Source organism: Somniosus microcephalus, chromosome 3 (genome assembly GCF_052327205.1).
Source record: "Somniosus microcephalus isolate GS21.2 chromosome 3, FLI_Smic_1.0, whole genome shotgun sequence".
NCBI classification, from domain to species: domain Eukaryota; kingdom Metazoa; phylum Chordata; class Chondrichthyes; order Squaliformes; family Somniosidae; genus Somniosus; species Somniosus microcephalus.
In genome coordinates, this window is record NC_140989.1 from 226,229,674 (window position 1) to 226,245,127 (window position 15,454).

Sequence of the window (15,454 nt, forward strand, 5' to 3'; positions counted from 1 at the left end):
ACCCTTCGTCAGAACTGGAAAAAAGCAGGAAATGAAGCGGATGAAAAAGCAAGTTTGGGGGCTGGGAAATGGGGGAGGGGATGAAAGAACAAAAGGGAAGGTCTGGGAGAGGTGAAGAGACATTAAGAGATATTCAAGGCGAGACGAGATGGTAATAGGACAGGTAAAGAGACAAAGGATGGCTCTGGATGAAGTGTGAAATGCGCCGGCAGAGTGAAGGACAGCTGCCGTGTGGGAGAGAGAGAAAAGGAAAAGGCACAAACCAAAAGTGTGGATAAAAAATATATAAAAATGTAATAGGGGCCGAGGTTATGATCTGAAATTGTTGAACTCTATGTTGAGTCCAGAGGGCTGTAAAGTGCCTAATCAAAAGATGAGGTGCTGTTCCTCGAGCTTACGCTGAGCTTCTGTGGAACAATGCAAGAGCCCGAGGACGGTGAGGTCTGAGTGGGAATGTGGCGGTGAATTAAAGTGACAGGCGACCGGGAGCTCGGGGTCATCCTTACGGACTGACGGAGGTGTTCCGCAAAGCGGTCACCCAATCTGCGTTTGGTCTCCCCAATGTAGAGGAGAGCACATCGTGAGCAGCGATGTTGACGGTGGCATAGTGGTTAGCACTGTTGCCTCACAGCGCTAGGAACCCGGGTACGAATCCAGCCTCGGGCGACTGTCTGTGTGGAGTTTGCACATTCTCCCCGTGTTTGCGTGGGTTTCCTCCGGGTGCTCCGGTTTCCTCCCACAGTCCAAAGATGCGCAGATTAGGTTGATTGGCTATGATAAATTGACCCTTAGTGTTAGGGGGATTAAATACGTGGGGTTATGGGGATAGGGTGGGATATGTGTTGGTGTAGGGGTTACGGGGATTGGGTGGGATATGTGTCGGTGCAGGCTCGATGGGCCGAAATGGCCTCTATCTGCACTGTGGGGTTTCTGTGATTTCTGTGATATGTTGACAGGGTGAGATGAAGTAGGGTGAGAGGAGGCTCGTGTGGAGCATAAACACCGGCACCGACCTGTTGGGCTGAATGGCCTGTTTCTGTGCTGAAAATACTTTGTAATACTTTGTAAAGCCCTGCTCTCTGCGGGTCTCCCAGACCCAAAGCCCCGTCTCCTGCTGGTCCCCAGACCCAAAACCCCGTCTCCCAGACCCAAAGCCCTGTCTCCCGCTGGTCTCCCAGACCCAAAGCCCCGTCTCCTGCTCGTCTCCCAGACGCAAAGCCCTATCTCCTGCTGGTCTCCCAGACCCAAAGCCCTGTCTCCTGCTGGTCTCCCAGACCCAAAGCCCCGTCTCCCGCTGGTCTCCCAGACCCGAAGCCCTGTCTCCTGCTGGTCCCCAGACCCAAAGCCCCGACTCCTGCTGGTCCCCAGACCCAAAGCCCCGACTCCTGCTGGTCCCCAGACCCAAAGCCCCGTCTCCCGGTGGTCCCCAGACCCAAAGCCCCGTCTCCTGCTGGTCCCCAGACCCAAAGCCCCGTCTCCCGCTGGTCTCCCAGACCCAAAGCCCTGTCTCCCGCTGGTCTCCCAGACCCAAAGCCCTGCCTCCCGCTGGTCTCCCAGACCCAAAGCCCCGTCTCCCGCTGGTCTCCCAGACCCAAAGCCCTGTCTCCCGCTGGTCTCCCAGACCCAAAGCCCCGTCTCCTGCTGGTCCCCAGATCCAAAGCCCTGTCTCCCGCTGGTCTCCCAGACCCAAAGCCCTGTCTCCCGCTGGTCTCCCAGACCCAAAGCCCTGTCTCCCGCTGGTCTCCCAGACCCAAAGCCCTGTCTCCCGCTGGTCTCCCAGACCCAAAGCCCTGTCTCCCGCTGGTCTCCCAGACCCAAAGCCCTGTCTCCCGCTGGTCTCCCAGACCCAAAGCCCTGTCTCCCGCTGGTCTCCCAGACCCAAAGCCCTGTCTCCCGCTGGTCTCCCAGACCCAAATCCCTGTCTCCCGCTGGTCTCCCAGACCCAAAGCCCTGTCTCCTGCTGGTCTCCCAGACCCAAAGCCCTGTCTCCCGCTGGTCTCCCAGACCCAAAGCCCTGTCTCCCGCTGGTCTCCCAGACCCAAAGCCCTGTCTCCCGCTGGTCTCCCAGACCCAAAGCCCTGTCTCCCGCTGGTCTCCCAGACCCAAAGCCCTGCCTCCCGCTGGTCTCCCAGACCCAAAGCCCCGTCTCCCGCTGGTCTCCCAGACCCAAAGCCCTGTCTCCCGCTGGTCTCCCAGACCCAAAGCCCCGTCTCCTGCTGGTCCCCAGATCCAAAGCCCTGTCTCCCGCTGGTCTCCCAGACCCAAAGCCCTGTCTCCCGCTGGTCTCCCAGACCCAAAGCCCTGTCTCCCGCTGGTCTCCCAGACCCAAAGCCCTGTCTCCCGCTGGTCTCCCAGACCCAAAGCCCTGTCTCCCGCTGGTCTCCCAGACCCAAAGCCCTGTCTCCCGCTGGTCTCCCAGACCCAAAGCCCTGTCTCCCGCTGGTCTCCCAGACCCAAAGCCCTGTCTCCCGCTGGTCTCCCAGACCCAAAGCCCTGTCTCCTGCTGGTCTCCCAGACCCAAAGCCCTGTCTCCTGCTGGTCTCCCAGACCCAAAGCCCTGTCTCCCGCTGGTCTCCCAGACCCAAAGCCCTGTCTCCCGCTGGTCTCCCAGACCCAAATCCCTGTCTCCCGCTGGTCTCCCAGACCCAAAGCCCTGTCTCCTGCTGGTCTCCCAGACCCAAAGCCCTGTCTCCCGCTGGTCTCCCAGACCCAAAGCCCTGTCTCCCGCTGGTCTCCCAGACCCAAAGCCCTGTCTCCCGCTGGTCTCCCAGACCCAAAGCCCTGTCTCCCGCTGGTCTCCCAGACCCAAAGCCCTGCCTCCCGCTGGTCTCCCAGACCCAAAGCCCCGTCTCCCGCTGGTCTCCCAGACCCAAAGCCCTGTCTCCCGCTGGTCTCCCAGACCCAAAGCCCCGTCTCCTGCTGGTCCCCAGATCCAAAGCCCTGTCTCCCGCTGGTCTCCCAGACCCAAAGCCCTGTCTCCCGCTGGTCTCCCAGACCCAAAGCCCTGTCTCCCGCTGGTCTCCCAGACCCAAAGCCCTGTCTCCCGCTGGTCTCCCAGACCCAAAGCCCTGTCTCCCGCTGGTCTCCCAGACCCAAAGCCCTGTCTCCCGCTGGTCTCCCAGACCCAAAGCCCTGTCTCCCGCTGGTCTCCCAGACCCAAAGCCCTGTCTCCCGCTGGTCTCCCAGACCCAAAGCCCTGTCTCCTGCTGGTCTCCCAGACCCAAAGCCCTGTCTCCTGCTGGTCTCCCAGACCCAAAGCCCTGTCTCCCGCTGGTCTCCCAGACCCAAAGCCCTGTCTCCCGCTGGTCTCCCAGACCCAAAGCCCTGTCTCCCGCTGGTCTCCCAGACCCAAAGCCCTGTCTCCTGCTGGTCCCCAGATCCAAAGCCCTGTCTCCCGCTGGTCTCCCAGACCCAAAGCCCTGTCTCCCGCTGGTCTCCCAGACCCAAAGCCCTGTCTCCTGCTGGTCTCCCAGACCCAAAGCCCTGTCTCCTGCTGGTCTCCCAGACCCAAAGCCCCGTCTCCCGCTGGTCTCCCAGACCCAAAGCCCTGTCTCCCGCTGGTCTCCCAGACCCAAAGCCCTGTCTCCCGCTGGTCTCCCAGACCCAAAGCCCTGTCTCCCGCTGGTCTCCCAGACCCAAAGCCCTGTCTCCCGCTCGTCTCCCAGACCCAAAGCCCCATCTCCCGCTGGTCTCCCAGACCCAAAGCCCCGTCTCCCGCTGGTCTCCCAGACCCAATGCCCCGTCTCCCGCTGGTCCCCAGACCCAAAGCCCTGTCTCCCGCTCGTCTCCCAGACCCAATGCCCCGTCTCCCGCTGGTCCCCAGACCCAAAGCCCTGTCTCCTGCTGGTCTCCCAGACCCAAAGCCTTGTCTCCTGCTGGTCTCCCAGACCCAAAGCCCCATCTCCCGCTGGTCTCCCAGACCCGAAGCCCTGTCTCCTGCTGGTCCCCAGACCCAAAGCCCCGACTCCTGCTGGTCCCCAGACCCAAAGCCCTGTCTCCCGCTGGTCTCCCAGACCCAAAGCCCTGTCTCCCGCTGGTCTCCCAGACCCAAAGCCCCGTCTCCTGCTGGTCTCCCACACCCAAAGCCCCGTCTCCCGCTGGTCCCCAGACCCAAAGCCCCGTCTCCTGCTGGTCCCCAGACCCAAAGCCCCGTCTCCCGCTGGCCTCCCAGACCCAAAGCCCCGTCTCCTGCTGGTCCCCAGATCCAAAGCCCCGTCTCCTGCTGGTCCCCAGACCCAAAGCCCTGTCTCCTGCTGGTCTCCCAGACCCAAAGCCCCGTCTCCTGCTGGTCCCCAGATCCAAAGCCCCGTCTCCTGCTGGTCCCCAGACCCAAAGCCCCGTCTCCCGCTGGCCTCCCAGACCCAAAGCCCTGTCTCCCGCTGGTCTCCCAGACCCAAAGCCCCGTCTCCCGCTGGTCCCCAGACCCAAAGCCCTGTCTCCCGCTGGTCTCCGAGACCCAAAGCCCCGTCTCCCGCTGGTCTCCCAGACCCAAAGCCCTGTCTCCTGCTGGTCTCCCAGACCCAAAGCCCTGTCTCCCGCTGGTCTCCCAGACCCAATGCCCCGTCTCCCGCTGGTCTCCCAGACCCAAAGCCCCGTCTCCCGCTGGTCTCCCAGATCCAAAGCCCTGTCTCCTGCTGGTCTCCCAGACCCAAAGCCCTGTCTCCCGCTGGTCTCCCAGACCCAATGCCCCGTCTCCCGCTGGTCTCCCAGACCCAAAGCCCTGTCTCCCGCTGGTCTCCCAGATCCAAAGCCCTGTCTCCCGCTGGTCTCCCAGACCCAAAGCCCTGTCTCCCGCTGGTCTCCCAGACCCAAAGCCCTGTCTCCCGCTGGTCTCCCAGACCCAATGCCCCGTCTCCCGCTGGTCTCCCAGATCCAAAGCCCTGTCTCCCGCTGGTCTCCCAGACCCAAAGCCCTGTCTCCCGCTGGTCCCCCAGACCCAAAGCCCTGTCTCCCGCTGGTCTCCCAGACCCAAAGCCCTGTCTCCCGCTGGTCTCCCAGACCCAAAGCCCTGTCTCCTGCTGGGCTCCCAGACCCAAAGCCCTGTCTCCTGCTGGTCTCCCAGACTCAAAGCCCTGTCTCCTGCTGGTCTCCCAGACCCAAAGCCCTGTCTCCTGCTGGTCTCCCAGACCCAAAGCCCCGTCTCCAGCTGGTCTCCCAGACCCAAAGCCCCGTCTCCCGCTGGTCTCCCAGACCCAAAGCCCCGTCTCCCGCTGGTCTCCCAGACCCAAAGCCCCGTCTCCCGCTGGTCTCCCAGACCCAAAGCCCCGTCTCCCGCTGGTCTCCCAGACCCAAAGCCCCGTCTCCCGCTGGTCTCCCAGACCCAAAGCCCCGTCTCCCGCTGGTCTCCCAGACCCAAAGCCCCGTCTCCCGCTGGTCTCCCAGACCCAAAGCCCTGTCTCCCGCTGGTCTCCCAGACCCAAAGCCGTGTCTCCCGCTGGTCTCCCAGACCCAAAGCCCCATCTCCCGCTGGTCCCCAGACCCAAAGCCCTGTCTCCTGCTGGTCCCCAGATCCAAAGCCCTGTCTCTTGCTGGTCTCCCAGACCCAAAGCCCTGTCTCTTGCTGGTCCCCGGACCCAATGCCCCATCTCCCGCTGGTCCCCAGACCCAAAGCCCCATCTCCCGCTGGTCCCCAGACCCAAAGCCCCGTCTCCGGCTGGTCCCCAGACCCAAAGCCCTGTCTCCCGCTGGTCTCCCAGACCCAAAGCCCCGTCTCCCGCTGGTCCCCAGACCCAATGCCCTGGCTCCAGCTCGTCCATCGCACTTGAAGCCTGAGCAGATGTTGGCTCCTCCCTACCATTTATCAGTAGATCACAATCATACGGTAGGTTGGGAATGAAAGAAAGAACTTGCATTACCATCTGGCGGGGGGGGGAGGTCCCGGAGTGCTTCGTAACAAAACGAATCGCAACGACTTACATTTATACAGCGCCGGCAACATCGAAAATTGTCCCAAGCGGCATCATCAAAAATACCTGATGCCGAAGCAAAGAAGGTATTAGGACAGGTGACCAAAAGCTTGGTCAAAGAGGTAGGTTTTAAAAGACTTGCATTTATATAGCGCCTTCCACGGCCCTCAACGGACTGAGGGGTGACCTGATAGAGGTCTTTAAGATTATGAAAGGGTTCGATAGGGTAGATGTAGAGAAGATGTTTCCACTTGCGGGAGAGACCAGAACTAGCGGCCATCAATAAAAGAGAGTCGTCAATAAATCTAATAAGGATTTCAAGAGAAACCTCTTTAACCCTTGGAGTCCTGGTAACAGCACGGGTTAGATACAGAGTAAAGCTCCCTCTGCACTGTCCCATCAAACACTCCCAGGGCAGGTACAGCATGGGTTAGATACAGAGTAAAGCTCCCTCTACACTGCCCCATCAAACACTCCCAGGGCAGGTGCAGCATGGGTTAGATACAGAGTAAAGCTCCCTCTACACTGTCCCATCAAATACTCCCAGGGCAGGTACAGCACGGGTTAGATAGAGTAAAGCTCCCTCTACACTGTCCCATCAAACACCCACAGGGCAGGTACAGCATGGGTTAGATACAGAGTAAAGCTCCCTCTACACTGTCCCATCAAACACTCCCAGGGCAGGTACAGCACGGGTTAGATACAGAGTAAAGCTCCCTCTACACTGTCCCATCAAACACCCACAGGGCAGGTACAGCACGGGTTAGATACAGAGTAAAGCTCCCTCTACACTGTCCCATCAAACACTCCCAGGGCAGGTACAGCATGGGTTAGATACAGAGTAAAGCTCCCTCTACACTGCCCCATCAAACACTCCCAGGGCAGGTACAGCACGGGTTAGATACAGAGTAAAGCTCCCTCTACACTGTCCCATCAAACACTCTCAGAGCAGGTACAGCACGGGTTAGATACAGAGTAAAGCTCCCTCTACACTGTCCCATCAAACACTCCCAGGGCAGGTACAGCATGGGTTAGATACAGAGTAAAGCTCCCTCTACACTGTCCCATCAAACACTCCCAGGGCAGGTACAGCCCAGGTTAGATACAGAGTAAAGCTCCCTCTACACTGTCCCATCAAACACTCCCAGGGCTGGTACAGCACGGGTTAGATACAGAGTAAAGCTCCCTCTACACTGTCCCATCAAACACTCCCAGGACAGGGACAGCACGGGTTAGATACAGAGTAAAGCTCCCTCTACACTGTCCCATCAAACACTCCCAGGACAGGTACAGCACGGGTTAGATACAGAGTAAAGCTCCCTCTACACTGTCCCATCAAACACTCTCAGGACAGCACGGGTTAGATACAGAGTAAAGCTCCCTCTACACTATCCCATCAAACACTCCCAGGGCAGGTACAACACGGGTTAGATACAGAGTAAAGCTCCCTCTACACTGTCCCATCAAACACTCCCAGGGCAGGTACAACACGGGTTAGATACAGAGTAAAGCTCCCTCTACACTATCCCAACAAACACTCCCAGGGCAGGTACAGCACGGGTTAGATACAGAGTAAAGCTCCTTCTACACTGTCCCATCAAACACTCCCAGGGCAGGTACAACACGGGTTAGATACAGAGTAAAGCTCCCTCTACACTGTCCCATCAAACACTCTCAGGACAGGGACAGCACGGGTTAGATACAGAGTAAAGCTCCCTCTACACTGTCCCATCAAACACTCCCAGGACAGGTACAGCACGGGTTAGATACAGAGTAAAGCTCCCTCTACACTGTCCCATCAAACACTCCCAGGGCAGGTACAGCATGGGTTAGATACAGAGTAAAGCTCCCTCTACACTGTCCCATCAAACACTCCCAGGGCAGGTACAGCCCAGGTTAGATACAGAGTAAAGCTCCCTCTACACTATCCCATCAAACACTCCCAGGGCAGGTACAGCACGGGTTAGATACAGAGTAAAGCTCCCTCTACACTATCCCAACAAACACTCCCAGGGTAGGTACAGCACGGGTTAGATACAGAGTAAAGCTCCCTCTACACTATCCCAACAAACACTCCCAGGGCAGGTACAGCACGGGTTAGATACAGAGTAAAGCTCCCTCTACACTGTCCCATCAAACACTCCCAGGGCAGGTACAACACGGGTTAGATACAGAGTAAAGCTCCCTCTACACTGTCCCATCAAACACTCCCAGGGCAGGTACAACACGGGTTAGATACAGAGTAAAGCTCCTTCTACACTGTCCCATCAAACACTCCCAGGGCAGGTACAGCACGGGTTAGATACAGGGTGAATATAAGATAACAGTCACTAATAAATCCAATGGGGGATTCAGGAGAAACCTCTTTACCCAGAGAGCGGTTAGAATGTGAAACTCGCTACCACACGGAGTGATTGAGGCGAATAGCATAGATGCATTTAAGGGGAAGCTTGATAAGCACATGAGGGAGAAGGGAGTTGAAGGATATGTTGACGGGGTGAGATGAAGTAGGGGTGGGAGGAGGCTGGTGTGGAGCATAAACACCGGCACCGACCAGTTGGGAAGAACGGCCTCTTTCTGGGCTGTAAATACTTTGTAGTCCTTTGGATTTGCAGCTCATCCAGGTCTGGATGTCGGACAAGCGGTGCGGCAACACAGAAGCGGTGGAGGGGGCGAGGTAGAGCTGCGATGAGCAGGACAAGAAGGAGGTCGGTGCGAATAGCCTCCAGCCGGCTCACTGGACAGGTCAGCAAGAGAGGAGGAGGAGGTGGGCAGGCTGGGGGGGTGCGGGGGGATTGCTGCTCCCAGCAATGAGACAGCAACTGGGTCCCCTCGATGGGCCCCTTGGGAGAAGGTCGGGAGAGGCACAAAGTGGGTACAGCTGTGGCCTTATTCAACATGCGAACATACGAATTAGGAGCAGGAATAGGCCACTCGAGCCTGCTTCGCCATTCAATAAGATCATTGCTGATCCGATTACTCCACATTCCCGCCTACCCCCGATAACCTTTCACCCCCTTGCTTACCAAGAATCTATCTACCTCTGCCTTAAAAATATTCAAAGACTCTGCTTCCACCGCCCTCTGAGGAAGAGAGTTCCAAAGACTCACGACCCTCTGAGAAAACATTTCTCCTCATCGCTGTCTTAAATGGGCGACCCCTTATTTTTAAACAGTGACCCCAGTTCTAGATTCTCCCACAAGAGGAAACATCTCCACATCCACCCTGTCCAGACCCCTCAGGATCTTATATGTTTCAATCAAGTCACCTCTTATTCTTCTAAACTCCAGCGGATACAAGCCCAGCCTGTCCAACCTTTCCTCATAAGACAACCCGCCCATTCCAGGTATTAGTCTAGTAAACCTTCTCTGAACTGCTTCCAACGCATTTACATCCTTCCTTAAATAAGGACAGCACGGTGGCATAGTGGTTAGCACTGTTGCCTCACAGCGCCAGGGACCCAGGTTCGAATCCGGCCTCGATGTGTGGAGTTTGCACATTCTCCTCGTGTTTGCGTGGGTTTCCTCCGGGTGCTCCGGTTTCCTCCCACAGTCCAAAGATGTGCGGGTTAGGTTGATTGGCCATGATAAAAAAATAAAAAAAATTTTTAAATTGGCCCTTAGTGTTAGCGGGGGTTAAATACGCGGGGTGGGTGGGATGGCTGTCGGTGTAGGGACCGGGTGCTAAGGGTTTGGATGATCAGCCATGATCTCGTTGAATGGCGGAGCAGGCTCGAATGGCCTACTCCTGCTCCTATCTTCTATGTTTCTATGAGACCGATACGGTACACAGTACTCCAGATGTGGTCTCACCAATGCCCTGTATAACTGAAGCATAACCTCCCTACTTTTGTATTCAATTCCCCTTCAAGGGGGAATTCAAGCCTGGGACAGCAACAAGTGAGAAAGAAGGTAGAGGAGCAGTGATGGGTTGGGATAGGGACGGATTAGGGGGAGGCAAAGTACAACAACAACTTATAATTAAGCAAAATACTGCAGATGCTGGAAATCTGAAACAAAAACAGAAAATGCTGGAGATACTCAGCAGGTCAGGCAGCATCTATGGAGAGAGAAACAGAGTTAACGTTTCGGGTCAATGACCCTTCGTCAGAACTGGAAAAAGCTGGAGATGGAACAGGTTTTTAAGCAAGTGTAGGAGCTGGGAAAGGTGGGGGGGGGACTTTACAGCCTTCTGGACTCAACATGGAGTTCAACAATTTCAGACCATAGCCTCTGCCCCTATTTTATTTTCCATTTTTGGTTTCCTCTCTCTCACATGGCAGCTGTCGATCATTCTGCCATCGCCATTCACACTTCAACTAGAGCCATCTTTTGTTTCTTAACTTGTCCCATTACCATCTCCTTTTGCCTTGCACCGTCTCTTAATGTCTCTTAATCTCTCCTGCCTTCCATCCTATCACAGACCTTCCCTTTTGTTCTTTCATCCCCTCCCCCCCTCGCCCAGCCACTGCACTTGCTTAAAAATCTGTTCCATCTCCTGCTTTTTCCAGTTCTGACGAAGGGTCATCGACCTCAAACGTTAACTCTATTTCTCTTTCCACAGAAGCTGCCTGACCTGCTGAGTGTTTCCAGCATTTTCTGTTGTTGTAACAACTTATACTTGTATAGCGCCTTTAACATAGTAAAACGTCCCAAGGCGCTTCACAGGAGCGATTATCAAACAAAATTTGACACGAGCCACATAAGGAGATATTGGGGCAGGTGACCAAAAGCTCGGTCAAAGAGGTAGGCTTTAAGGAATGTCTTAAGGGAGGAGCAAGAGGTAGGGAGGCGGAGAGGTTTAGGGAGGGAATTCCAGAGCTTAGAGCCCAGGCAGCTGAAGGCACGGCAACTAATGGTGGTGCGATTAAAATCGGGGATGCGGAAGAGGTCACAATTAGAGGAGCGCAGAGATCTCGGGGTGTAGTGGGGCTGGAGGAGGTTACAGAGATAGGGAGAGGGCGAGGCCATGGAGGGATTTGAACACAAGGATGAGAATTTAAAAACTGAGGTGTTGCCGGACCGGGAGCCAATGTAGGTCAGCGAGCACAGGGGGTGATGGGTGAACGGGACTTGGTGCAGGTTAAGGTATGGGCAGCAGGGTTTTTTTTATTCGTTTATGGGATCAGGGCGTCGCTGGCAAGGCCAGCATTTATTGCCCATCCCTAATTGCCCCTTGAGTGAGCCGCCTTCTTGAACCGCTGTAGTCCCTGTGGTGAAGGTACTCCCACAGTGCTGTTAGGGAGGGAGTTCCAGGATTTTGACCCAGCGATGATGAAGGAATGGCCGATATATTTCTAAGTCAAGATGGTGTGTGACTTGGAGGGGAACTTGCGCCTGCTGCCCTTGTCCTTCTAGGTGGAAGAGGTCGCGGGTTTGGGAGGTGCTGCCGAAGAAGCCTTGGCGAGTTGCTGCAGTGCATCTTGTAGATGGTACACACTGCAGCCACGGTACGCCAGTGGTGGAGGGACTGAATGTTTAAGGTGGTGGATGGGGTGCCAATCAATGGGCTGCTTTGTCCTGGATGACCTCAGGTGTATGGAGGGTGGAATGTGGGAGGCCAGCCAGGAGTGCGTTGGAATGGTCAAGTCTAGAGGTAACAAAGGCATGGATGAGGGTTTCAGCAGCGGATGAGCTGAGGCAGGGGTGAAGTCGGGCGATGTTACAGAGATGGAAGTAGATGGCATTGGTGATCGAGCGGATATGTGGTCGAAAGCTCATCTCGGGGTCAAATACGACACCAAGGTTGTGAACAGTGTGGTTCCGCCTCAGACAGTTGCCAGGGAGCAGGATGGAGTCGGTGGCTCGAGAACGGAGTTTGTGGTGGGGACCGAAGACAATGGCTTCGGTCTTCCCAATATTTAGTTGGGAGGAAATTTCTGCCCATCCAGTACTGGATGTCGGACAAGCAGCGTGACAAATCAGAGACAGTGGAGAGGTTGAAAGAGGTGGTGGTGAGGTAGAGCTGGGTGTCGTCAGCGTACATGTGGAAATTGACGCTGTGTTTTCCGATGATGTCGCCAAGGGGCAGCATGTAGATGAGAAATAGGAGGGGCCCAAGGATAGATCCACGGGGGACACCAGTGTGGAGTACCCGAGAGTGGAGAAATTAAACATGACTGGGAAACAGCACCGGAAGAGACAGCGGCTAAGGGGTCGAAGAAGGGGCTACGAGGAAACAAAAAGGGAGATAGAAGTAATGGGCTCCGGTCTAGAGCACCAGCCACTACTTTTGAAGTTCAGCCACTGTTGATAATGCAAGAAAGAAAGACTTGCATTTCCACAGCGCCTTTCACGACCTCAGGACATCCCAAAGCACTTCACAGCCAATGAAGTTAAAGTCGGCAGGACCCGTTCTCCCGGGTTTCCCGACTGCCTCGGAGCCCCCCCGCCCCACCCCGCTCCCAACCCGCCTTCCCCGAGACACACACACACACACACATTTCTACACACAGAGGCACACTCAGTTTTACACACACACACAGGCACACATTGAGACGGAGACCCAGACATAGGAGGTTCCACGTATACGCACAGACATATAGGCCACGAAATTCGGTATGTTAGCGCCTCCCGTTAACGCCTGGCAGGGGTGCTAACGGGGCGCTAAGGGCTTAGCGCTGACTCTTAGCACCCGGGCGCGGCGAATGCAGCGACGTCCGTGAGTTTCAGTGCCTGTTTAGCGCTGGCACTGACTCTTAGCACCCGGGCGCGGCGAATGCAGCAACGCCCGCGAACTTCAGTGCCCATTTAGCGCTGGCGCTACCTCTTAGCACCTGGGCCTCCAGCGCCTCGCAGATCGTGACGTCATAATGTGCGCAGCGCCCCGTTATCGCCTCCGGATGGAAAATTGACTCTCGTCCCCCTGCTTTATCGCCTCGCGCCTCCTCTTGCTGGCGCGAGGCGATAAAGCAGATGGCGAGAGTCCATTTTGTGAACTCGGCTGGCCGCTTCTGGAGCGGTAAATAAAGGGAAGGCTTTTCGGCGAGCGCAACCTTTATTATTTGCACCAACCTGGTGTCTGCGCAAACATAGAAACATAGAAGATAGGAGCAGGAGTAGGCCATTCAGCCCCTCGAGCCTGTTCCGCCAGTCAATGGGGCAGTGAGTACAGGGGGTGGGTGATGGGTGAAGGGGACTTGGTGCGAGTTAGGATACAGGGCAGTGAGCACAGGGGGTGATGGGTGAAGGGGACTTGGTGCGAGTTAGGATACGGGCAGCAGAGTTTTGGATGAGCTGAAGTTTATGGAAGGTGAAAGATGGGAGGCCGGCCAGGAGAGCATCGGAATGGTCAAGTCTAGAGGTAACGAAGGCAGGGATGAGAATTTCAGCAGCGGATGAGCTGAGGCAAGGGTGGAGACGGGCGATGTTACGGAGGTGGAAGTCTTGGTGATGGAGCGGATATGGGGTCGGAATCTCAGCTCAGGGTCAAATAGGACACCGAGGACAAATAGGAAGAGAATGGCTTTGGTCTTCCCTGGTCTTGCAAGATAAGGGAGTGAAGGGTTATGGGGAGCGGGCAGGGAAGTGGCTTTGAGCCCCAGATCAGCCATGATCTTATTGAAGGCGGAGCAGGCTCGAGGGGCCAAGTGGTCGATTCCTGCTCCTGTTTCTTATGTTATGTTTCTTACATTTAATTGGGAGGAAATTTCTGCTCATCCAGAACTGGAAGTCGGGACAAGCAGTCTGACAAGAGAGAGAAAGACAGACAAGAGAGAGAGAGTCACAGAGAGAGAGACAGAAAGGGAGTGAGAGAGAAAGAGAGAGAGAGAGATTGAAAGAGAGATAGACAGAGCGAGAGAGAAAGAGAGAGAGAGAAAGGGAGTGAGACAGAGAGAGAGAGAGAGACATAGAGACAGAGACAGTGAGACAGAAAGAGAGAGAGAGAGAGACAGAAAGAGAGAGCGATAGAAAGACAGAAATAAACATTTGGGCCTAGAAATTTGACTTGAGCGGCGGCGCAAAGCGGGAGGTGTCGGATCAGGCCGCCCGTCATACGCAGCACCTGATAATTCAGTTCCATCGTAGATTTACGCCCCAAGGCCGAGCCCCAGGCCTAGCCTTACTGCAAAACCCAAGATCTGCCTGGCTCTTTCCCCCTTACCTGTGCACCACTCCTTTGCTGTGGATGTAGGCCATTCCCTGGCACAGCTGCTCGAACCACTTCCCCGCCGTCTTCTCGTCGCACGGTCCCTTCATGCGGATCTTGTCCATGACCTCGCCCCCCGGCGCCAGCTCCAGCATGATGTAGACCCGGTTGGTGGTCTCGATGGACTGGTAGAAGCTGATGAGGTTGGGATGCTTGAGGGTCTTCCACACCTGGATCTCGCGGGGCAGGAACTTGGTGAGGAACTCGGTCTCGGCCTTCTCCTTCAGCAGGACCTTGACGGCCACATCGGTCTTCCACTTCTTGAAGTAGGCCTCCCAGACGATGGCGTAGGCCCCCTTGCCGAGGTAGCGGCCCAGCTGGTAGCCGTGCTTCTCCAGGATGGTGGAGACGACCTTGGCTTGAGTGTTGGCCATCGGGGGGAGGGGGGTGCAGGGCCCTCAGAGGCGGCCGGTGCACCTAAAACATGCGCCAAAAACTTAGCACCGGCCCGCCCCCACCCCCCTCCCCAAAATAAAAATCCCCCAGGCAGGCAAAGTGAAAGATTCAGCGCAAATCCCGATTAAAATCCATCGTGTTGGCTGTGATAAATTTACATCTTAAAAGTACGGATGAAAAGTAATTGTTTTTTTTTACCAGTTAAGAAGTGAATTTATACATAAATGTGTGTTCAGGAAGAGAGAGGGGGGGGAAAAATGAACTTAAAATGGCCACAGAGAAGAAAAAACAAAATGGAGGGTCACCAACACAGGTCTGGAAATAGCTGAAATAGGGGGCCTCGTTCAACAAAGAAACAGCGTCGTCTTCATGCCGGCTGGGAAAGGTGCTTCCTTGGGGGACGAGGGTGTCCAGTCTGTCAGGTTAACGGGAGGTCTGAGCCCATTGCCAGAAACCTGGTCTCTGAGGGAAATTCTGTGTCTCTGTGATGTCACAAAGCCCAGTGGGTTACAGGCCAACGCATCACTGAAGGGGGGAGAGAGAGAAAGAGGGAGGGAGGGAGAGAGACAGGGTGGGAGAGGGAGGGAGAGAGAGAGGGAGAGGGATGGAGAGAGAGGGAGAGGGAGGGAGGGAGGGAGAGGGACAGGGTGGGAGAGGGAGGGAGGGAGAGGGATGGAGAGAGGGAGAGGGAGGGAGAGAGAGAGAGGGAGAGAGAGGGAGGGAGAGAGAGGGAGAGAGGGAGAGAGAGGGAGGGATGGAGAGAGAGGGGGGGAGAGGGGGAGACGGAGGGAGAGAGAGAGGGAAGGAGGGGGAGATGGAGGGCAAGGGGGAGAGAAGAGATAGAGGGAGAAGGCGAGAGGGAAACAGAGACAGAGGGCGATGGCAGAGAGGCTGGACAGAGGGATGGAAGGAGAAAGAGAGGGGGGAGAGGGAGGGGAAGGGAAGGGAGAGAGATGGAGGGAAAGAGGGAGAGAAAGGGGAGAGGGAGTGGAAGAGAGGGAGGG

General features: G+C 56.2%; 2 protein-coding genes across 4 annotated transcripts in view; both read right to left on the bottom strand.

Moving 5' to 3' along the window:
* The window catches only part of LOC147121744 (testis-specific serine/threonine-protein kinase 4-like), a 64,641-nt gene extending 49,625 nt beyond the window's left edge, over positions 1–15,016 (bottom strand). For 2 of the 3 annotated variants that reach the window (XM_085982232.1, XM_085982231.1), the window contains exon 1: positions 14,010–15,016. In XM_085982232.1, the coding sequence (XP_085838358.1) occupies positions 14,010–14,428 (419 nt within the window). In that variant the 5' untranslated portion in view covers positions 14,429–15,016. The remainder of the gene's footprint in view (positions 1–14,009) is intronic. The other variant, XM_085982230.1, reaches the window with a different exon arrangement.
* ralgps2 (Ral GEF with PH domain and SH3 binding motif 2) overlaps positions 1–15,454 on the bottom strand; it is a 911,087-nt gene that overhangs the window by 4,613 nt on the left and 891,020 nt on the right. The gene's annotated exons all lie outside the window — the stretch shown is intronic.